The sequence below is a fragment of the Pogoniulus pusillus genome, chromosome 8, assembly GCF_015220805.1.
Source record: "Pogoniulus pusillus isolate bPogPus1 chromosome 8, bPogPus1.pri, whole genome shotgun sequence".
Classification (NCBI taxonomy): domain Eukaryota; kingdom Metazoa; phylum Chordata; class Aves; order Piciformes; family Lybiidae; genus Pogoniulus; species Pogoniulus pusillus.
In genome coordinates this window covers 25,036,817-25,064,653 of record NC_087271.1, presented here as the reverse complement: position 1 = coordinate 25,064,653, position 27,837 = coordinate 25,036,817, and the positions used below count along the sequence as shown (strand labels likewise).

The 27,837-nt window shown below is 52.7% G+C and overlaps 3 protein-coding genes across 5 annotated transcripts in view; 1 reads left to right on the top strand and 2 right to left on the bottom strand.

Annotated features, from left to right (window-relative positions):
* Nucleotides 1-19: 19 nt before the first annotated feature.
* LOC135177552 (E3 ubiquitin-protein ligase HECTD3-like) lies at nucleotides 20-13,875 on the bottom strand. The gene is made up of 21 exons (XM_064147690.1): nucleotides 13,293-13,875; nucleotides 13,044-13,204; nucleotides 12,511-12,603; nucleotides 12,097-12,232; nucleotides 11,560-11,675; nucleotides 11,176-11,289; nucleotides 10,688-10,770; nucleotides 10,137-10,302; nucleotides 8,737-8,818; nucleotides 7,625-7,807; nucleotides 6,904-6,956; nucleotides 6,511-6,575; nucleotides 6,158-6,261; nucleotides 5,718-5,837; nucleotides 5,296-5,385; nucleotides 4,729-4,935; nucleotides 4,181-4,310; nucleotides 3,669-3,743; nucleotides 3,356-3,437; nucleotides 3,163-3,234; nucleotides 20-2,929 (listed from the first exon to the last, which is right to left on the bottom strand). Exons 1-21 carry the CDS (start codon nucleotides 13,620-13,622, stop codon nucleotides 2,845-2,847), a joined length of 2,547 nt encoding a protein of 848 aa, XP_064003760.1. The 5' UTR covers nucleotides 13,623-13,875; the 3' UTR covers nucleotides 20-2,844.
* Nucleotides 13,876-13,913: 38 nt separating this feature from the next.
* Nucleotides 13,914-17,264, top strand: UROD (uroporphyrinogen decarboxylase). Of its 3 annotated transcripts, XM_064147693.1 has the most exons (11): nucleotides 13,928-14,028; nucleotides 14,073-14,102; nucleotides 14,807-14,919; nucleotides 15,006-15,085; nucleotides 15,285-15,347; nucleotides 15,445-15,642; nucleotides 15,901-16,062; nucleotides 16,185-16,322; nucleotides 16,467-16,567; nucleotides 16,738-16,804; nucleotides 16,992-17,264. In XM_064147693.1, the coding sequence occupies exons 1-11, from the start codon at nucleotides 13,943-13,945 to the stop codon at nucleotides 17,154-17,156; spliced, it is 1,203 nt and encodes a 400-aa protein (XP_064003763.1). In that variant the 5' UTR covers nucleotides 13,928-13,942; the 3' UTR covers nucleotides 17,157-17,264. The 3 variants fall into 3 exon arrangements, with proteins under 3 accessions (XP_064003762.1, XP_064003763.1, XP_064003761.1); XM_064147692.1 differs by lacking the exon at nucleotides 14,073-14,102 and having other exon boundaries at nucleotides 13,914-13,950; XM_064147691.1 differs by lacking the exon at nucleotides 13,928-14,028 and having other exon boundaries at nucleotides 14,045-14,102.
* Nucleotides 17,265-18,120: 856 nt separating this feature from the next.
* Nucleotides 18,121-27,837, bottom strand: part of ZSWIM5 (zinc finger SWIM-type containing 5) — a 105,337-nt gene continuing 95,620 nt past the window's right edge. Inside the window, exons 8-14 of the mRNA XM_064147689.1 lie at nucleotides 26,784-26,921; nucleotides 25,897-26,157; nucleotides 25,344-25,479; nucleotides 24,070-24,227; nucleotides 21,767-21,930; nucleotides 21,041-21,122; nucleotides 18,121-20,615 (exon numbers count right to left, since the gene is read on the bottom strand). Coding sequence (XP_064003759.1) covers nucleotides 19,753-20,615; nucleotides 21,041-21,122; nucleotides 21,767-21,930; nucleotides 24,070-24,227; nucleotides 25,344-25,479; nucleotides 25,897-26,157; nucleotides 26,784-26,921 — 1,802 coding nt within the window. The 3' untranslated portion in view covers nucleotides 18,121-19,752. The remainder of the gene's footprint in view (nucleotides 20,616-21,040; nucleotides 21,123-21,766; nucleotides 21,931-24,069; nucleotides 24,228-25,343; nucleotides 25,480-25,896; nucleotides 26,158-26,783; nucleotides 26,922-27,837) is intronic.

The following is a 27,837-nucleotide window of genomic DNA, read 5'->3' as shown; positions in this document are numbered from 1 at the left end:
TCAGAAAGGCCAGGAGGAGTGAGTTTGTTCACTTTATTTTAGATCGTAGAGAAGGTAAGGATAGACAGATCCTGTCAAACTATAGCTTGTCCTACTCCAGGGTATTAGCAGAATAACAAGAACAGCTAGACTAACATGTGTTATTAATCACCTGAAGCTGTTCTAGGACAATTCAGCAAGCTGAAGTCAGGAGAGGAGCATGTAGTCCCTCCTCAAAGCTCATTCCTACCCACTCTGTAAAGCTGCATCTGTCACACAGATGCCTTCTCATTTCAGCAGCACAAAAGGCACTAACCCCTTCCTCAGGATGGCACTGGATTGAAAAATAAATCTTGAATGACTTGAGACCAGGTGATAGATCAGGGACACACAACTTCTGGTTCCTGGTGCCCATGAAGGCACAGTAGGAGGTTGGGGCACTTGACTTAGGTCAAACACGGTAGGAAACCGCTCCTACCCACAGCTTGAAAGATCAGTGAGGAAATGTGACCCAGCACCGAAATAACACCTACTTTGGGCCCCTGAGACCAGAGCTGAGCCAGGCTGACCTTTTCCGCAATTCGCTGGGCAGAACACTCAGTGTGCAATTGGCTTTAACACACTACAGACAAGACAAGAGAATCACACAGACGAGACCCAGGTGGTTTAACAGCTCCTTTTCCCAGCAAGTCCAACAGTGTGACCTGTGGGTTACCTTGGCATCCTTGTCAGAAGCCATGTTTGATGCCATCCCCTGACCATGCACTAAATGATCTCAACTGAGACCTTGCTACAGTGATGGGCTCTTCTTGCAAGTGGAAGGGGCTTTCACAGGTCTCTATACCCTGGCAGCTGCTGCCATTCTGCAACATGTATATATGGCCATAACACAAAATGCACAGTGAAACAATGGTCCATATGATAAAACAATGTTTTTCTCAATATATTTGTAGAGGTTAAACCTGGACCATCCTGGATGAGCTCCTTTCCTGCTAGGGCCACAGTCCTGATACTTCAAGTATTTTTTAAACAGAAATTCTCATTACTGACTAGATCCTTTCTCCAGAGCTCCAGCACTCACAGCAGAGCTCCAGCAAGCCCTTGGGTGGCACTTTTCTCAGTGTCAGGAAATAAAACCCTGAGGTGTAAGAGAATTAGGGGCTAAAAGATCTTGCTGGAAGAGTGGAGAAATGCAGGAAAAGCTAAAATCAATAACTCTATAGTCATCAAGTGGAGGTTGACTAGGTTAGACTTAGACCTGAAGCCAGCGGGACAAGACTGGAAGTGAAGACCAGAATGCCCAGGGCTCTAAGACAAGTCTTGAGCATTTCCAAAGGTGGAGATGCCATGATGCTTTTAGGGAAGGATCCCACTACTTCAGTCAGGCTGTGCTCTCAGCATCCTCCTGCATATCAGCTCTCCCTCATGGAGGGCTGGGACTATGTACATGGACAAGTGAAAACAGAGCTGTCTGTACACCTTATCACTCAGTGAGAAACCTGAGCTGCTCTGGGTACCTCCATAATTAGCTCAGTTACCCTCTGACATCTGCAGTTGCTGCCACTGAGGCCAGGGGAGACAGAGGTTACCTGCTGGAAATGTCTCCACCAGAGGTGACCATTTCTTCCCAGCTGGTTACCCCAAGTGGTCTCAGCTGCCTCCTAGTGATAGGTGACATCGGCAAATCCTTCCACCAAAGACTAGGTCAATTTTATCCATCTGGCCCTGAGCCACTCACCAATCAACATTTCCTGCCAGACAACAAAGCACATGGACACACGCACATTTTTCTTGCTGCTTTCAGTTCTGCTCAATAAATAACATGACCTCCTGCCAGCCTTCCCTAGAGAGAAATGGTCAAGATTGGAAAATGCAGGATCAATTTCACCCAAATGTCTCATTTCAAATCCCAGCTTGATGCTGAAGACTCATTCACCAACATTCCTAACAAAGGCTAAGCCAGCAGATCAAAGTCCTTTCACTAGTTTGCTCATGCCTATTTGAAACAGACACCATAGGAAGTGACTCAGCCACCAGCATGGAAATGCATCACACTGACTTAAAGAGACGGGGAGAACAGGCTAGGCCACCAGCATGCTGGATGAAGAACTGGAAGCTACAGAGCAGATGGGAAGCAAACAATTCCCACCTCCTGTAGGGGAGTAGCTCCCCTCAGCAGTCACTGCTGAGTGAAGAGTGCAGCGGAACCACTGATGGTCACAGGTACTGGGACTTGATGCAACGTAAAATCATGGGGGAACTTTCCTGACAGCACCTGCAGTCCTGCTGTGCAGGTCTGTCTTGACACCTGCTGGCCAGAGGCACCCCTGCAGCACCTGCTACCATCCTGCTTCATTTCTCCTTACACCCAGATGAATAACCTCATTTCCACTGATCTCAGATAAAAGCAGAAACAAGTCAAGGGAACGTGGTCAGAACACTAAAGCTAGGATACACTGAGCATCTCTGTGGGCTCAGTAACAGCTCACATATTTCTGTCCTGTGCCATACAGCTTTATCGCTCTACCCTGCCTCTGTTTGGAGCAGAACACAGCCTGAGAGGGATGAGAGTTGTGGAGTTGCAACAGGGACACATAGAGAAGAAATGAATTGTAAAAGTCTACCAGATTTGTGAGGGCTGGGGCAGGGTTTCGTTACTGCAACTACATTTACACTTCAAGACAGCTCCCACCCTGTTGAAGACCCAAATCTCCATGTGCAAAAAAGGTGCTGGTTACCACTGCTGGGAGCCAGGCTTCACACCTTCATGTTTATTTTATATACACATCCTGGGAATCAAGGGAGCTCTTCCCACTGTGCGGTTTTGTCAAACCATTGTCCATGCTGTGTGGCCAGGCTGCAACATCACTCTTCCCACGGACTCATATCTGTATCAATGGCCACGCAGTTATAGGCAGCGTAGCGCAACTTCTCTTCACATACCTTGGCTCTAGGGATGGCAGAGGGGAGTGGGGGAGGAAGAAAAAAAAAAGGACAAGGCAGAATTGCCATTGCTCCATTTGCCAGCCCAGAGGACAAGATGCAGGCTGTGCTTCACTAGCTGCTCGCAGGGACAATCACAGCAGCCACATGGTACAGGGAAGGGGACAGAAGTGTGGCAAAGTGATGGGGCCCTATGGAACAAGCACTGGGCTTAAGATGGAGGGAAGCACCAAAACTTACGTGGCGTAGTTGGGCAAGAAGAGTGTGCTGGAGCAGGTAGACGACTCTGGCAAAGCATCTGTTGTCTCAGAGCTTGGGGGGAAGATGAGAAAGTGGTCAGAACCAGCAAGCCAGTGAGGCAGGGAAGACCAGAGAACACATCCCTTTGGTCTAGGATGTGTCAGCCTTGCAGCTGACAGAAAAACAGACTCACCCCATCTTGTCTGGATAGATGTAGATCCGTGCTGGAAGGCGGCTTCTGCCAGTGACAAATCTGAGGAAGCGGCTGCGATCCTCTGTGAAGGAAAAGCAAAGACATCAGATCCTAGAGGGATGAGAGAGGGAGTACAGCCACCTGCAGGTAACCCTAGCACTAGCAAGAAGTTCCTTTAGCTCAGCTGCTTGCTCTCCTTGGCTTCCATCTGTTCCCCAGGCAGAAATGAGAATGGTTTCACCTTCCTAGTTCCCAGCCAGCATGCAGGGGCTGACATGGCACAAGATATGCAGGGACAGCGCAAATCACTCACCATTGGTGAAGTTGTTGAGTGCTTCCCAAAAGTACTGAACACGGGTGTCCAATGGCTCAAAGTCCTCAAACCGGGCTGGCAGCAAAAGATACAGAAAAGGAGTTTGCTGAAGATCCAAGCTGCTCCTGGATAACTTAGAGCAGAGCTTCCCCTGCTGACTCAGAGGTCCTCTGCCAGTGCAGGAAGAAACCTCTAGGTGCCTGCAGGGGGTGCATATAAAGCCCCGAGGTGCTAGGGACACCAGCATTCAGGCCTCCCCCAGAAAACAGATCCACATTTCAGCTTCAAGCCCAGGCACTGGCAGCCTAGGGATACTCCACCTTCTGCTTTAAGGCCCAGCATGGAGACAGGGGACATCTCTGCCACAGTCAGCACCCAGCTGAAGGCACATGGTTCACATGCTCACTGTAATAAAGGCTAATATTTGCCTCCCAAACCTCTCCTTGTCTCAGCATGGAGAAAAGGCAGCCTTGTTCTCAGGGAAAAAGGTTTTGGCAGAGGCCTTCACTTACTGAGCTTCTTGAGGGCATCAACTGTGACTTCAGGGTCTCCACAGACTTTTTTTTCCAGCTCCTGCCAGGTGAGGAGATCAAGAACAGCTTGAGGCACCACCTTTAGCAGCCCAGCCTGCATGGCCATGATCTGAAAAGAAGACAGGGCAGGTAAGCAGCAGGTCTTGCCCCTTACCCTGACTTGTGGTTGAGCCTAGGGACTCGAATGGATGCAAGCTACGCGGCTGCTGAGAAAATGCCCCAAGAAACTTGAAAAAGGGATCAGGATTCCACAGAGATGCACCTCATTTCATTCAGGAAGCTCGTGTCAGAGCTGGGAGTAAACCCCTGTCTCCCAAGCTGCTGCAAGTCAGTTTGCTTCTCAACAAACTTCATGAGCTCTAGGACCTCACCACAAAGAGCTGCCTACTGCTGCACTAATAAAGAGCCAACTACTGCTGCACTAATGAGCACAGGGACACAAGTGACGAAGCACCTTACCAGAAATAGATCCAAGGAGGTATGCCTCTGCTAACTCAGTGGCCACTGATCCTATGGGACAGTGTTACCTGCTCCTTGCTTTCCTCCAAACGAGCCTTCTGCACCAGGCGGATGAATTCCTTGCGGTCCTCATAGCGCACCACAGTGCTGCTGCCATTGGGGATCAGCTCCACCATGCGCTGGTCACTCAGCACAGTTGTGTAGGTCAGTTCATTCCCAAATTTAAACTCAAAGGTGTCTTTGTCCATGACTTCCATCACCTCCAGGAGCTTCACCTGCCCAAGCCCCAGAGGAGTGCTTGTTAGAGAGGTACCCAGTGAGCAGCGGTGTGCCTGAGCCCTCAATTCCTCCCAGACAAGGGCTGGAGTGACTTTGGCAGCAGCACAGCATGGGATATGCTGCACTAGAGCTCTTTAGCAGACCCTGGGGCACTGCATGCTTGAAGCAGTAGTCAGTATGGCTACATCTCTAAATCAGACAAAGGATGCATTAAATGCCAAGAATGACCTTTTTCTGCATGTTTCTTTGACACACCACAGGAGGAAGCAAGTACAACGTGAGGACAGCAACACAAATCACCACCTTGCTGAGTGCCCCAAGGCATAGGATAGCCACAGCCTCCCAGACCCTCTCACCAGCACAGAGTCCACAGCAGGGAAATCTTTGCTCCAGCTGACTTCCTCCCCTGTTAATTGCTTCCATACGAAGCCAGGAAGAGCCAGGACCTGAAGGAGAACAGGGATTTTTTGAGTCTGTGTTAAAGGAGACATGGCTCAACAATACAGACACAAAAGAGCTTCCCTGGCCTCCCTGACCACAGGCAGAGCTCACCATAGTTGAGCAGAGACCAGATATTGTCTCCCAGACTCTAAGTAGCAGCTCCCAAAACTCAGGCTGTGAGCTCTTCTAACCCCCTGGCCCCAAATCCTGCCAAACCCCTTTTGTCCCAGTCTGTGATCACCAAGTCTTTCCATGCTCCTGTAGGATAGGCTGCAGAAGGGGCCCACTAACTCCCTTTGTGGCACACCTCTACACAGGGACAGCATTAAAAGCTTACCAGAAACTCCTTGCCCCTCAGAGCTGCTCCCATGATCTGCCCAATCCACTCGTACTTTGCAAAGTCTCTGCAGGAGGGGTTGGGTACGTACATGTCCCTGGCTTCTCCAGTGCCATTACCCTACAAGAACGAGAGGCAAAACTCCAAGTCATGATCTCAGCATAGCATGAAGCACTACAAACTCAGTTTCTGTAGTGCCTATGGACATTTCTTACAACAGAAGTGGGCTAAATCCCACATACACCTTTGGAAAGAAAAGCAGCCAGGCACTTGTCAGCATATCCCAAAATGAGATGACAAAAAGTCATCTTCTCAACATCTCATGAGAAAAAGCTTTGGCTCAGTGAAAGAAGGTATGGTCCTGGTACGCAGGGGAACAGAGCCAGCACTGCATTGCCAGGCAGGGAAAGATCTGCCTCAAATACCCTGACCCAGAGCACCTGGTTAGATGTGCGCACAAAGAAGGGAAGAGGCACAGGGGTGTCTGCCGAGCTGGGACACAGCTCCTCCGACATGTCTGCCAGGCTGTCTCGGAAACCGCCACCTGCAACCCCAAAAGAAAGGCATTCTAAGTGGTGTTAACTCCCTACGTGCTGACCCTCAGAGTTACAGCAAGCAGCACTCCATCTTCTGGGACACAGCCAGAGATAGCAGGACAAGGCAACTTGCCATCCCTCTGTCCTTCACAGGCAGTAGTACTGTGAGAAAATCTGAGAGCTGCTACAGCAACAAAGCCATCCCATCAACCCCCACAGTCCTGCTCAGGGAAACTCTTGCCCCACACAGCCCCTACCTTGGTCAATGATGCCCTCTGCAATGAATTTGCACTCCCACCACTGGTCATAACGCAACGGCCACCTGCGAAGAACCAGGCATTGCCTGAGGCGATGTTCAAAGCCAAGAAGATGCTGGGGAGGCAGCAAGCACAGTAGGGACATCAAGAAATTAGGGTAGACCAGTCTGAGCTCAGGACAGGATAAGATCTCAATCTCCAGAGACAGTTGCATCCTCATTAGGGAGGTGACACACTGGGAAATTTGCCCTGATCCCACAGCTGAGCTGGCTTTTGCCCTAGAAAACCCGCTCCAGAGCACAAGACATGGACAGGCTTCCAAACACTCTGCTGTGGCAGAGGACATAGCTCCCAGCACTGAATGATGCCCTTTCTCAGTTAGACACCACTTACCTATAGTCTAGAGGCTTTTCAAATCTGTCTGAAGGTTTCAAGCCTTCATACACCTGCAACAAACAGAGATCAAGGCTGGTATCCCCTCTCCAGGGGAGTTGGTGCCAAGTGCCAGGAAATCAGAAGAAATCTGGTTTGCTCCAAACCTTTAAATACTGACTAAAGCCAATCTCTAAATGGTCTCTACCAGCACTTTATATTTGGAAAAGGAATATAAATTAGAGTAGCCACTGTATGGAAGTCTCTGGCCTTGAAGGTACATTGGATACGTATTAAACCCCATAGCAGTCTGGGCTGTTCATGCACACAGAGTAACAGATCTTTCAGAGGTAGGGGGGAAATGACAATAGGAAGATCAGTGTTGCCTTGAAACCACAATACAGGACTGTATGCAGCTGCACTACTGTTGTCACACAAGAATTCTCTGCTGCCCTTTTAGTGTAATGAGATTGTTATGTTCTGGATTAGCAACATGCCAGAGAGAGCATCCAGGATAAACTTCAACTCAGAGATCACAAATCCCTCCTAGATTTTATTCCTGGATATGGGATCATCAGCATATGCAACTGTAGAGCCTATGAGTCATGTGAAGAAGCCTTGAGGACTCCAGGTATGTCCAGCTCCAAGCTGTCCCTTCCACCCACCTCTTTGTGATTCATTTTAGCTTTGGGAGGCCTCATTCTCTCCAGAGCAGCGGGGACCCTTCCAGGAGGGACAGTACCTGGGTGAAGACAGCATTCTTGCAGCTGGGGTCCAGGGCGGGATTGTCTCTGTGCTCCATAGCCAGGCGTCGATTAATATAGAGCCGTGGCATGAAATTGGGCTTGCTGGTCTCCGAGTCCTTCAGACACTGGGTAATGAGAGCTGTGCGCCTCTTGGACAGCAGCAAGAACTGCTTGATATGCTGCCAATGGGATATGTCCAAAATGTCAGAAGCCACCATTGTCCAAAACATGCTATCTACTTCCTACTGAAGCCACTGCAGCACCAGGTCTCTCCCCTTTCCCAGGACCACTGCCTTCTACACACGGACAAGTTCTCTTTTGACACATTTGCTCCACCTCTGCCACTGAAAGATTTTGTTTTCTGGTTTAAGGGAGACATAAAATCCAGTTCTTTCTCTGTCAGTCATTATCTGATACTTGGACCTTCCTTCACCCTCATCAGAAAGTCTTACTATCCCTCTTGTTTGTAATCAAAGCAAGCTCCTCTAAACAAACCAGATTCCTTAAATGCTTTGGGTCCTAGGTTGAGCCAACACAGGAATTACAGTGCTTTCTGATACCAGGGCTGGAAACACACAGAATGGGGCTACCCCAAGAATGGAGCTACTGCAGCAACATCTGGCACACATATTCTGGGATAGAATGTAAAGAAACAGAAAACTGGAGGGACAAACTCACCATTATGAGAAAGATGGAAATAAAAAACTTTAATAAAGCCAAGAAGAAATTACTGGTAAAAGCTCTGCTGTTTGGACACAGCCAGCTCAAAGCTGCTGGCAGCAAGTGCAAGAACAGAGTGTCCTGGGCTGAGATCTCAGAAAAGATATGTGTCCAGCTCACATGCCCAGTGCTGCTATGGTCCAAATCCTTTTGAGGATGAAGTGCTCTCACTTGATTCTATTTGTTACTTCATATCCACATCAGCATTTTAGCAGGAAACTAGCCTCTAAACAATATAATCTTTCACGGTTTTAATAAACTGAGCTCAGCCAGGTATTTCCCTTGAACTGCTTTCAAACAACAAGCCCTGACTGCCTCCTTCACCACAGCCCAAGTGCAATCACCTCACCAGACCGAGGCCTCACAAGATACAGAGGAAATCACTCACCTTGAGTTTGCTGAACGTGCCAACAGTGTGGTCCCAGGCTGGAACCAAGTGATGCAGGACACTGTCCAGGAGTTTGATGAACCTAAATGCCAAAGAAGGTATTGTGACAGGGATCTGCACAAGCCTGTTTCTGACCAAATACTCCAGACACAAGCAGGAAAGTAACAACTGGAGCACAAGGCCTGCGAGGAGCAGCTGAGGGAGCTGGGGTTGTTCAGCCTGGAGAAGACGAGGCTCAGGGTAGACCTCATTGCTGTCTACAACTACTTGAAAGGAGGTTGTAGCCAGGCAGGGGTTGGTCTCCTTTTCCAGGCACCCAGTGACTCCACCACCTCCCCAGGCAGCCCATTCTGACAGACAATCACTCTTTTGATGAAGAATTTCTTCCTAATGTCCAGCCTAAATCCTCCCTGGCACAGTTCAAAACTGTCCTCTTGCTCTGTCACTGGGTGCCTGGAAAAGTAGACCAACCCCTACTCCATTCCCCCTAGTCCTGTCACTACCTGATATCCTAAAAAGTCCCTCCCCAGCTTTTTCTGTAAGGCTGCTTCAGATACTGAAAGGCCACAATAAGGTCACCTCAGAGCCTCCTCTTCTCCAGACTGAACAGCCCCAACTCATTTGGTCTGGCCTCAAAGGAGAGGAGCTCCAGCGCTCTGATCATCCTTGTGACCCTTCTCTGGACACACTCCAGCATGTCCACATCCTTCTTGTAATGGGGCTCCAGAACTGGATGCAGTACTCCAAGTGGGGTCTCACCAAGGCAGAGGGGGAGAATCACTTCCCTCGACTTGCTGCCCACACTTCTCCTGATGCAGCCCAGGATCCGGTTGGCCCTCTGGGCTGCAAGTGCACACTGCTGGCTCATGTTGAGCTTCTCATCCACCAGCATCCCCAAGTCCCTCTCCTCAAGACTGCTCTCCAGCCAGTTACTGCCCAGCCTGTGCCTCGACCCAGATGCTTGTACTTGGTCTTGTTGAATCTGATGAAGTTGGCTTGTGCCCACCTCTCTAGCCTGTCCAGGTCCCTCTGGATGGCATCCCTTCCCTTCAGCATGTCTGCTGCACCACACAGCTTGGTGTTGTCAGCAAACTTGCTGAGGCTGCACTCAGTGCCACTGTCCATGTCGCTGTCAAAGACACTGAACAAGACTGGTTCCAGGACTGATCTCTGACACGCTGTGCTTGACACACAACACACTGAACTCGAGTTGCAAAATTCCTCTGAAAGTATAGAGGAGTTGCCCCAGAAAGCCCACTTTGCTTCCTAATGACTGCTATTTCCCCCAGCATCCCGGATGCTCATCCCAAGGGGAGTCACACAGCTTTCAGCTTCCAGCCATATCCATGCTAGAGATGGCACTGATCCCTGCAGGCAATACCAGCTCCTCCATGTAGTACCTTTGAATGAGCACGGCCCGTCGGTACAGCAGGTCGGGATCTGTCCCTTCAAGGCGAGGGTAGCGCACTAGATTGGGCAGCTGGAACATGTCGGCGCTCAGCCCCAAGTCCCTCTGTCGAGAGGATTTGATTTTGATGCCTCGAAGGCGAACATCGATTCCATCATCTGCCAAGCACGAAGGAAGACCATGGATAATCTGCTAAGACCATGGGAAAGCAAGCCTTCCAGCATGAGAGGTCTATAACAAAGGCACTACTAATGTGACCATCTCCACCAGCTCCAAGGCTGGGCACTGATAGCCTGAAATGCCTCTGTGAAGAAGCAGTGGGGCACTTACAGAGAAAAAAATATAAAAGATTCAGGGCAGAGAAAGGTATGATGAAAGTTGAGAGCTTGCAAATTTCCAGGTCCCTCTGGAGTTTCACATGCTTCCTCTGCAACTCATGTGAAACAGCCTGCAGGACCAAGAAGTACCAGCCACAGGAATAAACTCCTCATTTACAGTATCTTAGAGGTGCTTTATGGATGTGGCCATAACAGCCAGTCCTACCTCTGCACTCCACAATCCGGATCTCAATGACAGGCAGATGTGTTGTCATATCCTCAAGGACACACACATCCCCAATGTAGCTCCTGCAAACACAGACAAGGGCTGCAGAGCTGCTCCTTCTCCCATACTGCCAAAATCCACTTGGCTGCTTGTAAAGGATGACATTTGCATCTTTTGAAACGGGAGCCTGTGTCAGGAACACAGACCCAGTTAGCTACAATATGGACTTTGCCGAATGCCTGAACCTGCCGGTGCCTCAGGTCCAGTTGATGTGAGCTCAATGAGTTCCACAATTGGATAAGGGCAGCTCTAACAATTATGCCATCTGCTATTGCTGGCAGAGCAAACCCAAAGTTCAGAGATGCAAAATGCCTGTCCATAGACCTCTTAAGCCAGGCTGGTGTTGCCACAATTGCTTAGGGTCAGTGTGCCTAACACCTCTAGTCCCTGCAAGGGCCACACTACCTTCTTCACCTCCTTCCACTCACTCATCAATGCCGACATCATTCAATTTCTTCAGATTGTCCCCCTCGCCTCCATACACAGCAACTCGCTTGGGCATGAAGTTTTCATCGGTAGTATCCACTGTCAGCAGAAGTTTCCTGCAAAAGGAGAAATTAAATGAGAGGTTAAGTGATTATGAACACTCATTGCTGCTCCCCCTCATTGCTTGTTATGAAGAACATGCAGTCTGGTGCTGGGATCCCCAGATACCTGTGAGAATGCTACGACCCTTTCAAGCCCCAAGCAGAGCAAGGGCTGAGGGGCAGGGAGCACAGGGCAAATCTAGGCCATGAAAGACTCATGAAGAGAACATGGGCTGTAGGGCTCGCCCCAGCTGCAAGACAGTATGCAGGGGAGAGGTGCCTCACTTGACAATGGTGCCTTTCTTCATGTTGAGCCGCACCCAGTGCTGGCCCTGGGACCCATCACTTTCCCAGTACGTGTCAGCATGGCTGTCGGTCAAGCATGACACATTGAAGTCCTCCTGTAAGAGAGGAGTGAATGAAAGCAAGATCACATGGCAGTAGGATTAACTTCCGCTTAGCAGTTACTCTCATCGGGAATCTTAAGAGCTAGAGGGCATCAAATTGTCCTGTTTCCTTTGCTGGGCTCCGAGTAGACACAGGGAGCACGTAATACACAGGACACTAGGGTTGACTACACAAGGTGCTCTGGGATAACACACAGAGCACATAACACCAAACCCAAAAAAAACAGTTTAGCAACTCACATTAGCATTTGCTTCTCAAATGACAGTCCCTCCAAAGGCCACATTACCAAATGTGCTACATGATGCTCCTCAGCCTTCTCTCCCACATTCTTCAACACAGGCCAGCTCAGTACACTAAGCATCATCTACGCTCCCCAGTCCCACAGCACACAGGGCTAGTGCAACCTTAACGCACCGTGTAAGATGAGACATCAATGCTGTCCACGTACTGCTTGACACTGCCCAAGTTCTCATCCTCCTTCCCAATGTGATCATACAGGAAATGCACTAGGTCTTCATCACATTCATAAGTCCATGTTGGGGGCACATATCTACCAGGGAAAAGGAATTAATGGGTCTAGAGAGCCAGAGGCATCTTGGCTAATGGATCAGGGAAGGCAGGCCAATGTCTTGTTTGCCTTGGTCCTGCCTTGTTTTCTGCTTTAATGCAGGCTTATCTAGGACAAGATTGTGCCAAGTAGAGCTCTTCCCTGCTCCCTGTCTTCCCCCTCTCCCTCCCCGCCCCTTTTCAGGAGACAGCTGTCTGAGCAGCCGGGTAGAGACAGTGGCTTGCATCCAACCAAAGCAGAAGCTGGAAAACAGCTCATACCGAAGCTTCTCTACTGCAGCCTCGTCCTGTTCCATGGGCTTAGGTTTTGCTCCGAGGCGCAGTGAGTATGTCAGATCCACCACCTGCTCCCATCTGAAACAACCCAGAGAAGGAAAAAGTGAGAAAAGCCTGAGGGAAAGGAGCTGGTGATGAAAGAGTAACGCGATGAGAAAGATTTGGTTTAAAGCCCCTCCATACTCCATCCTCTCTAGCCTCACCATCACCTTTTCCCTTCCAGCCACCTCTACGTCCAGGCCACACCCCTCTAGGCAAGTGACAAGTGCAGCGGCCAAGCCAAACACAGTTAACTCCGTATCTGTCATCCCTGTTGCCTCACTTCCATGGAAGAAATGGCCAACCGGGTCTGGCCACCTCAGTCCGGGGCAGGACCGGCTGAGGGGCTGTGCACCAAAACCCCAGGCAGTTGGGCCTGGGTGAACGGGGGCTGAGCAATTCCCTGCTCTTTGCTCTGACAGAGGGAGCCGGGGAGGCCAGGACAGGCGACACGGAGGGAGAGACCGATGGCCTCGCACCTGATGACGGGTTTGTAGTCCACCCCAAAAAGCTGCTGCTGCCGCTGTATCCGTTCCGTGGAGTCCACTGGCACTAGCCGGTCCCCGCCGTCGGCGTGTTTGCACACCAGCACCCAACCCTCCTCTAGCTCACAGCTGCTCCGGTACTCTTCCAGCTGCTCCTGCGGGGGACCGGTGAATTCCGTCAGGCCACAGACAGGCCCCTCCGCAGGCAGCACAGGCCGCGGCCTGCCAGCCCCGCGACATTACCTTGCTGAGCTTAACCCAGAGCCCGGCACCGTTGCAGTACTCCTCGCCGGTGGCACGGAGGCAGCCGCCCTTCCGCACCTCGATGGTGGCCCGCGCCGCCCGCTTGCCGCCCCGCGCCGGCCCTGGGCTGTCCCACACGCTGAGCAGGCTGCGGGCGGCGGCGGGGGCGGCAGCGGCGGCAGGGTCCTTGCAGATCTTGTACTGCACCTCCCGCGGCACGTAGCAGAGCGCGGCGGGCAGCTCCCGGGCGCGGCGGAAGCACTCGCTGCACTGCAGCAGGAACCGCAGGCGGCCCAGCACCTGGTGCGGCGCTTCCCCGCCCGCACGCATCGCGGACCCGCTACCCTGCCCGGCAGGTAGCGGCGAAACCCCGCACCTGCGGGGTCGCTACTCGCCAGTTCACGGCAAACCCCGCCCGCCAACAAGGCAAGATGGCGGCGCCCGATGGGGCGGACGCAGAGCAAGATGGCGACACCCGTGTGGCGTACGGCGGGGCCAGGGCAGGGCAAGATGGCGGCGTACGGAGGAGCGGGAAGCCGGGCAGGACGGCGGCGTGCGGAGAGGCGGAAGGCCGGGCAGGACGGCGGCGTACGGAGGGGCGGAAGGCCGGGCAGGACGGCGGCGTACGGAGGGGCGGAAGGCCGGGCAGGATGGCGGCGTGCGGAGAGGCGGGACTACGACAAGATGGAGGCGCCGGGGGGGCGGGCCGGGGGCGGGCCGGGGGCGGGCCGCGCCGGCAGGGGAGGCTACGGTGGGGCGGGTGGAGCGGGTGGAGCGGAGCAGGAGGATGGAGGGCGGTGAGCGACTTCTGTGAGTAACCGGGACCGGGGAGGGTAGCGGGGCCTGTAGGAGAGACACTGATGTGAGCCCGGACACAGTGCTGGTGTCCTGCACAGGGAACACGGCTGTGGCCCTGGGAGTACCATGCTGGCGCCGGGGTCGCTGCTTAGGTGCCGGTGGGGGCTGGTCCTGCGCTGGTGAGACACTGGGAGTAGTGATCGTATGCTGGGATCGATCATGACGGCCACCGATGTGGCAGTCAAGTCACAGGTCCGCACTGGAGGTTCTGAGGACTGTGTCCCGGCCGTCCCACACGGCTGCCTGGGGTTCCCGGCCCTGGAGCAGGCCCCCAGCAGCCCCTCGGCAGTGACACTGCGCCAGAGCGGTTGGGGACGTGTGGTTGCCACCCCGGCCGGTGCCTGTGCCTCGGGGGCTGCACAGCAGAGAGGGGACAGGACTCCGATGGCAGTGCTGCCCATCCCCGTGCCCCAGTGGCCCCAGATCTCTCCAGGCGGGAGCAACTGTGGGCCCTGATAACTTAATCTCACAGGCATTGCCTGTCTCCGGGAGGCCCTGCGATCCTGTGCGGGAAGAGGCCTGGGACCGCGATGGGGGGGAAGCATTTGTCACGTTTGTCACGGCTGAACACAAGCCCTTGCCTTTCCAGTCGGGGATCTGGCAGGACGCTGGGACCCCTCCCGTGTGATGACCCGTGTCTGCTCATTTGTCCACAGCCCCAAGGGCTTCCCCAAGCTGAAGAATGACACCTTCCTGCGAGCTGCGCGGGGGGAGGAGACGGAGCACACTCCGGTGTGGTGCATGCGGCAGGCAGGGCGCTACCTCCCTGGTGAGCAGCTGGAGAGGTGTAAGGAGGGAATGGGGAGAGGAGCCTGGCGTGCACCCTGTGATGCTAATAATGCGGGTCCCTTGTAGAATTTCGGGAGACACGAGCCACACAGGATTTTTTTGCCACTTGCCGGAGTCCCAAACTGTGCTGTGAGCTGACCCTACAGGTAAGAATTCCTTGAAGTGGGGTCAGTGTGTCTCCTCTCCCGGCCCAGATGGAGATGTGGAGAAATTTTGGGTCTGACCACCTTGGGTGACCACAGTCAGTTGTGCAGCCCTTGGGGATCTCACTGCCCCATGTGCTTGTCCAGGTCCTCCATGGGGAAGTCCTAGTCCCTCACTAATACTGCTTCTTCCTCTCTGCAGCCACTGAGGCGATTTCCCCTGGATGCTGCCATCATCTTCTCCGATATCTTAGTGGTGCCACAGGTGAGAGCCATGACTGGTAGTGGGAAGTAGCAGCTAGAATTTGATCTGAGTTTAAGACCACCTCATTCCTTCTTCTTCCATTCTCCGCTGTATGCAGGCACTGGGCATGGAGGTGGTCATGGTCCCTGGTAAAGGACCCACATTCACAGAGCCCCTGAAGGAGGTGGAAGATCTGCTGAAACTGAGACAGAAAGTGGACGTGACTGCAGAGCTCGGTTACGTCTTTCAGGCCATTACGCTGACACGACACAGCCTAGAGGGCAGGGTGCCCCTCATTGGCTTTTCTGGGGCACCTGTAAGTGATGTGGCTCCTCCACATGGGCTTCCTAGGAGGGCTTTTCTGCTCTTTCTTCTGGGGTGCAAATGGCCACAGCATCTCTAGAGCGGTTGGTGTTGTAGCAGTGCATACGTGACAGACATTCAGTGTAGTACCAGTTAGTTGTGCCTCATGCTCTGAGGTTCTCATGGGTGCTGCCTTCAGCACTATACCTAGCCTCTCACATCTTACTCTGTCTCAAACAACCTCCTTACTCCACTTCTCTCCTTCCTACAGTGGACGCTCATGTCTTACATGATTGAAGGTGGCGGCTCCACTACAATGGCGAAGGCCAAGAGCTGGCTCTACCGTCACCCTGAGGCAAGCCACCGACTGCTGCGGCTGCTGGCTGATGTCATCACTGACTATCTGGTGGGCCAGGTGGCTGCTGGAGCACAGGTGTGTCCTGGGGCAGGGCCAGGCAGGAAGACAGGGATTGGGGATGGAGCAGTGAGGGTCCAGTTTCTGGGAGGTGCAAGAGGGACTGAGGTGTGGCTCTCTCAGCCTCATATCCCTGGCAGGCACTTCAGCTTTTTGAGTCCCATGCTGGGCACCTGGGCCCAGAGCAGTTTGAGACCTTTGCCCTGCCTTATATCCGAGACATCGCCCAGGCTGTCAAGAGCAAGCTGAAGGAGGAGGCACTGCCCCTGGTGCCCATGGTGAGTTGGTGCTGCCTGAATCGACCCTGGCATCTGGGGTCTGCTGAAGAGGGACGCATCTGCTGGTACCTGCCTCCCTTAGTCTAGCCCAAGGAGAAGGGCTTGGCCCATAGTGGAGTTACTGCCCATCTCCTCCCTCCCCAGATCATCTTTGCAAAGGACGCACATTACGCGCTGCATGATCTGGCTCATGCTGGTTATGAGGTGGTTGGTCTTGACTGGACTATCCGGCCCCAGGAAGCTCGGTAAGAGTCTGGCAGAGCATTGAAATGTTTGGGTAGCACCCTAGGGTGGCTAGCTTGACCTCTTGCTATGCACTGATGGGTCCTGTGTGCCCTGTGCTGGAGGCTGTAGGCACCTGTCTGCCTCCAACCTCTGCACCACACACACCTCACCTGCTTTCTTCTTGCTACAGTGCACAGACAGGAAAAGATGTCACCCTGCAAGGGAACCTGGATCCCTGTGCTCTCTATGCACCCAAGGTGAGCTGTGGTTGTCACCAGCAATTGAGGCTAGTTCCAGCCTGTGTTAAAGGCCTCATGCCTCAGTTTCCCCACCTGCAGTGCTAGTTCACGTCCCATCAGTCCCCCACGCTGACTGGGGTCTTGGAGGGTATGGTGCACCCTGGGCTGGATAGGGTTGACACATGATTTCCCACTGTGCCTACAGGAGAAGATTGGTGAACTGGTGAAGAAGATGCTGGAGGGTTTTGGGACCCAACGCTACATCGCCAACTTGGGCCACGGCCTCTATCCTGACATGAATCCAGAGCATGTCGGTGCCTTCGTGGAGGCTGTGCACGCCCATTCACGCCACATCAACAAGCACAGCTGAGCCTGGGGCACGGGGACAGGACTCTGGTTTGGGTACAGTTACCTCAATTATGATGTTGTCACGGGGCTTGAGGCTGGGCTGCAGCATTAAACCAGCACCTTCTCCACAGTGGCCATGTGGCTCTGGCTGAGGCAATGAGGAATGGCACAGTCCTGCAGGAGATGGGCAGTGATGATAGCCTGGCAGCGAGGCTGAGATCAAGGAGAGACCCTGAGCCCCATCCTGCAGGGCAGAGTGGACTGTAGGGAAAAGTGTGTTTGGGATGCCTCCTCCTGCCAGGCTGCAATGTTATGCCAGCAGCTTGTGGGAGATGACGTAAACCCAGAGCACAAGAGGCATAACCTGGCACTACGTATGACCTCACCTCTACTAATGGAGATGGGCTGCTTGAGAGCTTCAGGGTCAGAGTCTGGGACCTCATGGCCCACCAGTGCCACAGGCTCAGCATGAGCTGTGTGCCCATCCTGCTCATTCATCAACCCATCAACCTGAGTGGGTGTGAGACAGGTGGCCATGTGGCAGGAGTCCCCTAGACACTAGCACCACCAGCACTCTGCTACACCAGCTGGGATGGCAGCAAATGCCGCCATAATCCTAGCACAACCCTCACCCTCCTCCAGCTTCCGGAGGAGCTCTTTGGGACCATCCCATTGGACCATGTCCCTGTCTCCTCTGATCCTCAGCACCAAGGCTGCCTGGGGCTCAGCAAACCCTGCAGAAAAGTGGCATCAAGGTCCCATACTCACTGCAGTCCAAGATGGCTGGAGGATGTATCAAGACCTGGGCATCAACACTGCTCTAGCAGGCAGCAGGATAGGCAGGGACTAGGAGTTGGGTACCATGGGGGAGCGGGTGATGCCACCTTCTCCCTGGAGCTCTGCCCTGCATCATCTGAGATACCAGGCTACCCACCAAGTGTGGTGACCTCTCCATCTTCAGAGAAAGGCAGTAGAGATACTGGCAGTAATGTTCATCCCTTTTATTATTAAACATCAGATGAAGAGGTCGCACACACACATACACACACACACACGCAAAGAAAAAAATAAGAAGGAAAAAAAAAGGGGGGGAAAAGAGAAACAGACTGGTTGAAGACTGCTCTTTCGGTGGCAACAGAGACCGAGTACAATTGGTTTCCTGGCCGGAGCATGGACACAAGTCACTTACCAAAAATTAGAAGTCAAACCAGACAGCAGATAACTAGCCCACATTCTCTAACTACAAGTCACCACCCAGACTGACCCTGGCCCCCCCAGCCCTCCCAACCCGCTGGCAAAGAAATGAACCAAAATCGAAGAGCTCTCAGCCCAGGGCTGCGGTCTGCCCCCGGCATGGGGCAAAGCCAGGAAGGGCTGAGCACCGGCCAAACCACGGAGCCGGGAAGCAGAGCACTGGGGAGGCAGCACGTCTACGCCTGCCCCGCCTCCCTCCCCAGGGGCTAGGCAGCCCTGGTGCCCTCATGCCTGTCCAGGCACCTCACACCCCTGTGCCCACCAGCTGCGTACAACGCAATGGGCTCATGTCCTCCGTCACCAGCATCCACGTGGGTCCGAGCGCGTTGCCCCAAGTCCCTTCCTTCACTGTCCTCCTCAAGCGCTGTGCTGCCGCTCCTCCTTCCATCTGTCCATCCCAGGGCTGCGAGTAGAGTGGACGTTCGCCTCCCCCAACACCCTTCTTGCTGCCAACGATGCTGTGGGAACCTGAGAAGTGTTCGCGTGCCTCCTCCTCTTTTTGTCTGTGGTTTTGTGTGTGGTTTGGTTCTGTTTTTTAAATAATATTTATAATAATAATAATAATAATAACAATAATAATAGCAATAATAAAAATAATCGCCCCAGCCCATGACAATTTCAAGTATCCCCCAAAGAAAAGACAGAATTATAAATAATTATAACTTTACAATTTAATAATTGACACATATACTATAGTATTTACAGTATCATAAATGCTTTTTTTTTTTTTTTGTGTTACTTTTAGTAAGCAATCCCTGAGAACAGTTACTTTAACTTGTTTTTATTGAAGTATCTTCACAAATAGAGGAGTTTGCATGTCTCGGGTGGGCGGGAGAAGCGCTCTGCAATCGCTTTTGGTGACGCGTGAGGTTCTACTGTCGCAGGGTTCTCTGCTCTTCTTTTCTTTCTGTTTGTTTTTTTTTAATCACCCACGCAATTCTAACAATTTTTTGCACTTTGCAACCTTCAGATCCCTCCAGCGACTGCTTCCTTCAGGAAAGAGGTATTAGATTTCCAGGTTAGCTTTTGGTATTGGCAAGGGAGGGCAGGGGGTTGAGCGAACCATCCTTATTTTCCCCGTGGTTGCCTTTTGGTTTGTGCCCAAGGAATCTCTGGATCCTCTCAGTGTGTGAAATGGTTAAATCCAAGACCAAAAAAAAAAAAAAGAGTAAAATTTAAAAAAAGAGAAAGAAAAAGAAACAACAACAACAACAACAAACAAACAAAAAGAGAAACAGAAGACCAGAACAGAGCAGCCTCTGCTGATTGGGGTAAGGTGATCTCTGCTTCCTTCGTTCTTCTCTCCCGAGTCCCCATGCTGCGGCCAAACCCTGCCAGCCAGTGAGTGTGGCGGGGGCCGGGGCTCACCCAAACCGCTCCCGCACCAGCAGCATCAGTTTTTTCTTGCCTTTATAGATTTGTTTGAGATTGTCAATGAACTGGGCGAACTGTATGTGCCCGTCCTGCGCCAGGAGGAAGGTCTCCCTGGCCTTGCTGAGGAACTCAATGAACTCCCCGTAGTGCCGCGGGCTGATGTGAGTGAGCCGGGAGTGGGTGGTGTTGATGTAGGCGCTTATCGTCGCATCCAGCAGCTGCCGCAGAGGGGCTTTGTCAGTGGACATCAGCTTCCCCGAGTTCCTGCGGCCAGGGATGCCGGCTAGCCCGGGGGCCGTCATGGTGCAGCGGCGAAGGATGTCCGAGAGCACTGTTGCACAGTGCACGCTCTTCACCACCAGTGGGATGATGGCCGCCAACTCATTTTTGCCCAGAGAGTGGCTCAAGGCGCAGGCCCAGAGCACATCGTTGATGGCTGGGTGTGTGTCCTGGTTGTAGGCCAAGTTGAGATGTGTCATGGCCAGCGAGGCCAACTTGAACGCCCGGAGTGGGTAGCCCCGGTGCTCCATGTAGCGGGCGATGGTGAAGAGCTGGGTGTAGGTCATGCCAGTGGAAGCAGCGTCGATGACGATCTGGTAGGCGGTCTCAAAGGCGATGTGGTCCTTCTCGCAGAGGGTCAGGGCAGACAGGGCGCAGTTCTGTGGGTCCTTCATGGCGCACTGGAGGGCCAGGGTGCGGGCACAGCTGGCCAGCTCTTCCCGCTGCGGGTAGTCTAGGCTCAGGCGCAGGATGGTGTTGTGGGACATCACTGTGGCTGCCACAATGCTGGTGGCTTCCGTGGGAGTGAATAGCGAGTACCAGCTCTGCAAGATGCTCACCAGGGCTCTCACCCCTGCAAGAAAACACCTGGATTATTGCACAGCCCCGGAGCCCAGCTCACATCATGGGGCTACTCAGAGTCCTGGGTGTTTGGAGCTGGGACAAAGCCAGCCTGCAGCAACTGTGAACTGCTGCCTCTTCCCCCGTGGGAACAGGGCATGGGGGGACAGTGAGAAACTACTGTCTGCTGACATGCTGCAGGGCACAGCAAACACTGCTGGCCTGACCTAGGTACAGGGGACCTAAATCCAGTCCTAAACCTGTCCACTGCTGTGGCCCCAGCCCTGCTAAGCTAGTGTTTTGAGGTGCATTCAGTTACCCGGGAGGAATGGAAGACTCGGGAGAACTCAAGATGCACAGAGCTACAAAGGACCCTAGAATCATCTTTCCCACCCACACTTGTCACATGCAAGCTGGACCCCTCAGGAAGGCACTCACCCACTTCAGTAGCACACGTCACCAGCCACCTCACCATCTCCCGCCGCCGCCAGTTGAGGGTAGACAGGGTCATGCGCATCACCTGTGAGGCAAACTTGGCATTACCAGCTGCCTCACAGGGCTCCAATGAGGCCATCCAAGACAGCAGTACTACCCAAAAGTCCCTTTGGCCTGACTGGCTGCTCGCTTCCCAGCACTGCCTTGCTTCCACCCAAACTGCAGCAGGCACAAGGGACTTCCCAGGGCTGAGCTCCCCTGCTCAGGGCCACAGAACCATAAAATCATGAATGTCAGGGGCTGAAAGCGACCTGGAAAGATCATCTGATTCAGTCCTGCTGCCAGAGCAGGATCACCTAGAGCAGATCACACTGGAACGCATCCAGACAGTTCTTGACTATCTCCAGAGAGGGAAACTCCATGATCTCCTTGGGCAGCCTGTTCCAGTGTTCTGTTACCCTCACAGTGAAAATATTCTTCCCCAGGTTCACATGGAACCTCCTATGCCTCAACTTCCACCCACTGCCCCTTGTCCTGTCACTGGGCATCACTGAGAAGAGGCTGGCTCCATCCTCCTAGCACTCACTCCTTACAGATTTAGAAACAGGCAGGGATCAATTTACTCTTTCCATGGGGGACTGCCTGCTTGGTGGAAGACCATCACCAGTGTGCTGCTGCTGCAGCAGATGAGGTAAAAGGGCCACCAGCATCCCCAGTGCCACCCCATACCTGGAGCCCCAGCTCCAGCGCCACATTGAGCAGCGTTGTATCTGAGTTGCTGTCGGCTGGTGTGGCAATCTTGAATGCATCTTGGGCCAACTTGAAGATCAAGGAGGAGGAGTGGATGTTCTTCTGGATGGCCTCCAGTACTGTGCGTAGGCGCAGCATGTCTCCTGGGTGCAGGTAAAAATGGTCAGATGGCTCAGCCTCCCCAGCCTTGCCCTCAAGCCTCATGTCCTGTCTGCGCTGAGTAGTGAACATAGCTCAGCATGGTTAGGCCCCCTTGAACATGCATGTGGAGGGATGGACAGGGATGCTGGATCTGCAGTTGAACAGCGAAATGAGATGTCCTCCCCAGGAGGTGACACATCCTACAGCACCCATCCTTGCTCAAAATCATCTTCTCATAAGGAGAATAAAAAACCTGAGTGATCCCAAACATGTTTCTGAAGTGTTGACAGACATCTCCAGGTACCTGGATGTTCCAGCCCAGGCTCCAGTTTGACAGATGTAAAACAGATTCTTCCCAAAACAGGGGATCTGAGGAGATGCCCAATACTGAATGACTGCAGACAGGTCAGTCTTCTCTTAGAAACCTCATAAATAAGAAAGGCTGTTTGCTGCTCACAGAGTCTAAGTAAGGCTGGGCTGCTCCCTGTGGCTTGGTTCTGAATTGCCCAGGTTAGGCACAAACCTCTCATGACTCTGAGAAAGGCTGAGATACTCCAAAAGATGAGGGCTCCTGGCACAACATCAAGTGATGCTGTGAATCTCCTGCCACAGGAGGCGAAGGGTGCCATAAGGATACACGATGGCAGTGGGAGACAGGGCAGGATGTTGGAAGAGGGACCCATTCAGACACAAAAATGATTTTGCATCTGGACTGGGGAATCTTCCTATCATCCTCTGTGGGATACAGGGTGGAGAGAAGACCTCTGACATGGATGCAGACTACAGATGCCAGCATGCTACATCAGGTCCTTCTGCCTTGTTGTTCCAGGGCCATGTTTCTGGTCCCATCCTCATTATGCAAACAGGTGAACCTCATGCAAAGAAGACCAAATAACTAACGGCAGTGTGAAAAACCTCGAGCTGCACTTGGGCACACAGAGGCATCTCAGGTGACTAATAGCTAAAGATATCGCCTGCCACCCACAGCAGCCACTTGTGCTGCCATCAAAATCCAACCCCCCCTAAAACAACTTGCGGGGGCACAGGCAGGAGAGGCTGTGAGGACACAGGATCACACCAGGACATGCTGCAGCAGAGGAACACCCAGGGAAGGGCACGATGGGAAAAATATATATACTCCAAGGGCCCTAAACCCCTGGCATAAAAACTTCATCCCCATTAAAGGCTGGAAGGGAGAAAACACTAAGGATAAGCCAGGTACCAACACTCCATCAGGGCACTGCAAGGCAGGGGCAGGATGCCATCAGCCCTAGAAAAACAGCCAAGCTGAGGAAGGCTGGGAAGAGAGAAGAGGCTGCTGAGGCAGCAGGGCTGGAGCTTTCTGACAGCTCATTTACTTCCCACCTTACTTGGGATGCAGCAACTTCCCCATCAAGCTGGCAGCCCAGGGGTCAGAAGCTGCCACAGATGGTGCAGGAGAGCAGAATGATAAGTGCTCAGCTCTCTGGCCCTCACAGGGCACAAGGCTCTTGCTGTCTTGGTGGAGTTGGTTTCTCAACACAGGGATATTTAAGGAAAAGCCTGCGCTCACCTTCATCATTGTACTTGGGCAGGAACCAAATAGGCCTGAGAGACCAGTGAGGACCTTTGCAGCTGGGAACCTGGTTTCCCACCCAGCACAGCTGTGCCCATCTCCATCTCCACCAAAACCTACATGTGGTTTGGTGCACAAGGAGGTCTCTTCCCTCCTACAGCTTGTGCAAGTTCAGTACCACAAGGCAGGAAGACAAAATACAGAGGTAAAAGGAGAAGCAGCTTCAAACTAAACTATGGGATGAACTCATGACACATCTGTCAGGGCAAGCTGATCTGGCAACTGGCCATGCTGCAGGGTAGGCATGGTCCAGCATCAGCCAGAGCACTACCCAGGATCCAGAACACTGGTTGACACCCCTGCAGGCTTGCCTGCAACTCCTGGGAACCTCTAGTCCTGTGCTACCAGAGCATGAGCCTTGAGGCCCTTTGGGACAAGAGTGGAGAGCTGCCAGCAGGACACTCAACTATTCTCTGCCAGTTCCCAAGGGAGCAGAAGCTCCCTTTTTTCTCCAGAAAAATCCCTTTGATACTGTTGTGCAGCACTGTCCCATCACCCCTGTTCCACAGTTGTCCCTGCCACCAACCCTTGGCTGCTGTGAGCATGGTAGAGGCCAGCTCGCACTGCTGCGACTCCAGGTGCCCCAAGGTGAACCAGCGTGGGTATCTGCTGGGCACCACTGAGACTAGGTGGTGGGGGTGAGTCACGTCGCCGGATGGTGCTGTGGTCTCCAGGACAGGCAACCTGAAGAACAAACAGGAGTAAGCAAGATCAGACCTCTGCCCAGCTCTGGTTTGGTACCATCTGCCCAAGGCGCTGCCAAGGCAATGCAGGGGCTGCCTGCAGGCAGCTGCCTGCAGCACTGCCTTTGAAAGCATCCTGCTGCCGTGCATGTGTGGGGGCTCCTGAGGCTGCATGCTCAACACATGGGCATAGGGATCAATCTGAGACCAACTTGAAAGGAGAAGAACAATCCGTGAAGTGATTTATAAAGTTGTAAGAAGCAGCACGAGCCTCAGGAAAGAAAAAAAAGAAAGAAAGAAAAAGGTGGCAAAATCTCTCTTCCCTCCTTTCATGTCAGAACACCCAGCAGAACTCCTGGCTTTATCATCTGGTTCTTCTTAGGGTGACCGGTTGTCATCAGAGGCAGTGGCACATCTTCCCAGGGCCCCCACAGCCGGTTTGGGTTACCTGCTTTTGTGGGGTTATCTGGAAGTCTGGAAAACTCCAGGGAGAAGGAAGCCTAAGAAAGGGGACCATGAGTCTCGTCTCACATCCAACTATCTTTGCTCTCTGCATGCACAGGACTGGGGTACTCCTGAGGCAGCAGAAGCCCAACCTTCCCAGCCCAGATCAGAGAGACCCCAACATAGGACGTCCCAGCTAGGAGCAGGGGATGAGTGCTAACAGATGGTGACTCTGCTTTCCACCCAGCATTGAAACATCCTAGAGCCTGAGGCAAATCATCTGCTCAGCTGTGCTAGGATAAAAGCCCTTCCTGCGGGCAGGGAGGGCTGCAAGGTGCCAGAGGCCTGGCAGACTGAATAGAGCTGACAGCATCACGCCTGCCTGCAACCTGCTCCAGCAGAGAATGTCTGTCACCAGGACAAGCAGGTAGTGGTCCAGCCTGGGACAAGGCATAAAAAACAGGAATCACCCAAACAGAGAGCAGTTGTCTCTGCGCTGCTTTTGTTGTGTGGGCAGGCCCACATAATGCACAGGACAATTGTAGGGACAGCAAGCTCCAAGCCTGCCTCTGACTCTCAACCCTGCTCTAGGGCTACAAAGCATTCTGGCCTCCTGTTGGAGCACTGGAGGGAGGCAAAATGGAAACAGAGATGAAATAAAACATGAACCAACCTCATGGCCCGCAAAGCCAGCTTGTATGCCAGGTCTGCATCGTGGGGGAGCAGGGCAGAGAACAGGTATTTGGCAAAGGTGTGCATGGGGACACTCTCACGGTGGATGACTTCTCCCAGGCCACTGAAGGGACCACCTAGGTGGAAGCAGAGCCCATCAGCCATAGTTAGCACAGCAGGGTCTGCGGCTGGTGTTTGCAACCATCCCAAAGTCTTGAGGATCTGCTCAGCAGCTCTCTGGTGTGTAACCTAAGTTGGATCCTGGGAGAAAGGTTGCTTTTTCCTTTTCAAAAAAGCCTTTCGCATCAGAATCATTCAAAAACTGAGGCCACATGCTTAGAACCCCTCTCAGTACTGCCTCTGAGGACATCTTGCTCCAGGGACACCAGCAAACGCTTGCTTTACCAGATGATGGGGCTGAGCAGGCTTCCTACAGACTCATCACCACAGAGACAGGGAAGCCAGGATAGTGTCAACCTTAGAAAGGGCACCCCAGAGATGCTGCCAATATTCAACTAAGACACAGAAGACAGATAAATGGACCAAGCCCCCACCTTCCAGCAGCAAGATGCACTGCTTCCGTAGGGTCTGCACCAACACTGGGTCCAGCTCCAGGTCCTGAAGCCGGGCAATGATCTGCTCCTCGTTGCGGCACACCTTGTCTTGGGCGTAGAGACCTTCGGGCATCACTCTCTGCTGACCCATCCCCATCAGAGCCACTTCTAAGGCCAGTGACAGGTAGGACTCGCCATTGTCTTGGCTGCCAGTTGCAATGGGCACGTGTTGATACACTGGGGGTTTGGAGTCCCCAGCATCTGCAGTAACGGGAAAGAGATGCAAGAGGGTTAGAAGAGCCTTCCCAGCAGGCAGAACCACATCAGAGAGAAAAAGCAACCCTCTCAACTTCAAAAGAAAGCCCCACACTTCCCCTGCTGCCTTCCCTCAGTCACTCAGAGATGATGGATAAAAGCTGGCTGCAGGAGATACGGACGTCACTCTTCCTGCTCCCGCCAGGACATGCAGGAGACCTGAGACAAGTGCAACAGGGTGCACTGGTCTCCTTCAGGGCATTCCTGTGGACCAGCACACCTCAGGCCAGCTCTGCTAAGACCGCTGCTCTGGCTGCAAACTCTCCTGCTCTGCTACAAACCCTGGGACTAGGAAAACCCAGGGCTACTAGCTCCTCTGCCTCTGCACTGCCGCTCTGCTTTGGCTGCTCCTGCAAATATGGAGAGAGGGGAGATTCAGAGTCCAGGAGTTCACAGGATCACAGTATGTTAGGGGTTGGAAGGGACCCAAGGAGATTGTTGAGTCCAACCCCCTGCCAGAGCAGGACAATACTATCTAACACAGATCACAGGCCCTAGACCTGCACCTTGCACCCGCTGGACTAGGTTCAGCTGCAGCCACCAGGAAGGGAATCTGGAGGAGTCCTCAGTACCTGAAATTTCAAGGCAATTTTCCTCTTCTAATCTACAAGCTTCAGTCAGGGTGAGAAAGAGGCAGCCAATGGGGTTCAGAGGGTGGCCTACCCATCCCTCCAGGTTGGTGATGGTTGTTGCTCCCCGCTGCAGCAGTTCTGCAAACAATGGAACAGAAAGACAGTGTAAGTGAGAGAATTTAAGAGAGACTCTGCACCCAGAGGAGTCTCTGAGAACAGAGGCCTTCTCTTATCCCATGGGAACCTTCAGTACAAACTCTGGGATGGTAGCTTAGGAGTAGCTCAGAACAGCCAGTATAGCATGCACACTGCCACAGACATTAGAGACAGCAGGTACCCAACAAAAAAAGTTCCCCTAAGGCCCCATTAGAACAATGGCTCGTTCTTTGTTCCAGAAGGGTACAAGGGACTGAGAAGTTCCAAGATAAGGTCTATAAAGGCAGGCCTCCAGCTTATGGACTCATTTGCAAGGGGTAGCCTGAATGTTTTGAGAACATAAGCAGATCTCTCTTAGGAGACCACAAAGACTCTCAATGAGCCTTGAAAAAGCTCCATCTTTTGATGATATCAAGCTGACTGAGCTAGCAAGCTCCAGGAGTCTACTGACCACCAATAGCACTGCAGTAACTGACCTCAGCTCCCTGCCAACTTCAATTGCAAAAGTACAAACGCTGGGCATGACTTCTGCTACAATTTACTCAGCAAATGCAAGGTGAAAGTAGCACACAGAGGCAGTTATGGCAGCCCTGCCGACAAGTAACAGCTCTTTAATGGAAGCATAACTTGCCTGTGCAATCCTTACAGGCAACCAGTCACAGGAACAGCAGAAACGAGAACACCCCTACTCCAGCAGCCTGAAGACAGCACCTGGGCACCTCTGTCCTTAGCACACGTGTACCAACAGTTTGGCTCAAGCAATCCAATGCATCAGTTTGCCTTTCCAGGGTGTAATTCTGTACAGCACTGTATACAATCAACTTCTGTCACTTTAGAGAGGGCAGCACTACTCTCCAAGGTGGAGAAGACATTCTCAACCAATTGGGACAGCCCTAAT

Bases quoted from the DNA above. Each gene is read 5' to 3' on its own strand.
- UROD (XM_064147693.1), top strand. From the start codon at position 13,943: ATGGCGGCGTGCGGAGAGGCGGGACTACGACAAGATGGAGGCGCCGGG. The intron at 14,920-15,005 runs GTGAGCAGCTGG...GGTCCCTTGTAG, and splicing joins GGCAGGGCGCTACCTCCCTG to AATTTCGGGAGACACGAGCC. The intron at 15,643-15,900 runs GTAAGTGATGTG...TCCTTCCTACAG, and splicing joins TTGGCTTTTCTGGGGCACCT to TGGACGCTCATGTCTTACAT.
- LOC135177552 (XM_064147690.1), bottom strand. From the start codon at position 13,622: ATGCGTGCGGGCGGGGAAGCGCCGCACCAGGTGCTGGGCCGCCTGCGG. The intron at 8,819-10,136 runs GTACTACATGGA...TTTGGCATTTAG, and splicing joins CGGGCCGTGCTCATTCAAAG to GTTCATCAAACTCCTGGACA. The intron at 6,957-7,624 runs GTACTGTCCCTC...TGTTTGTTGCAG, and splicing joins AGAATGCTGTCTTCACCCAG to GTGTATGAAGGCTTGAAACC.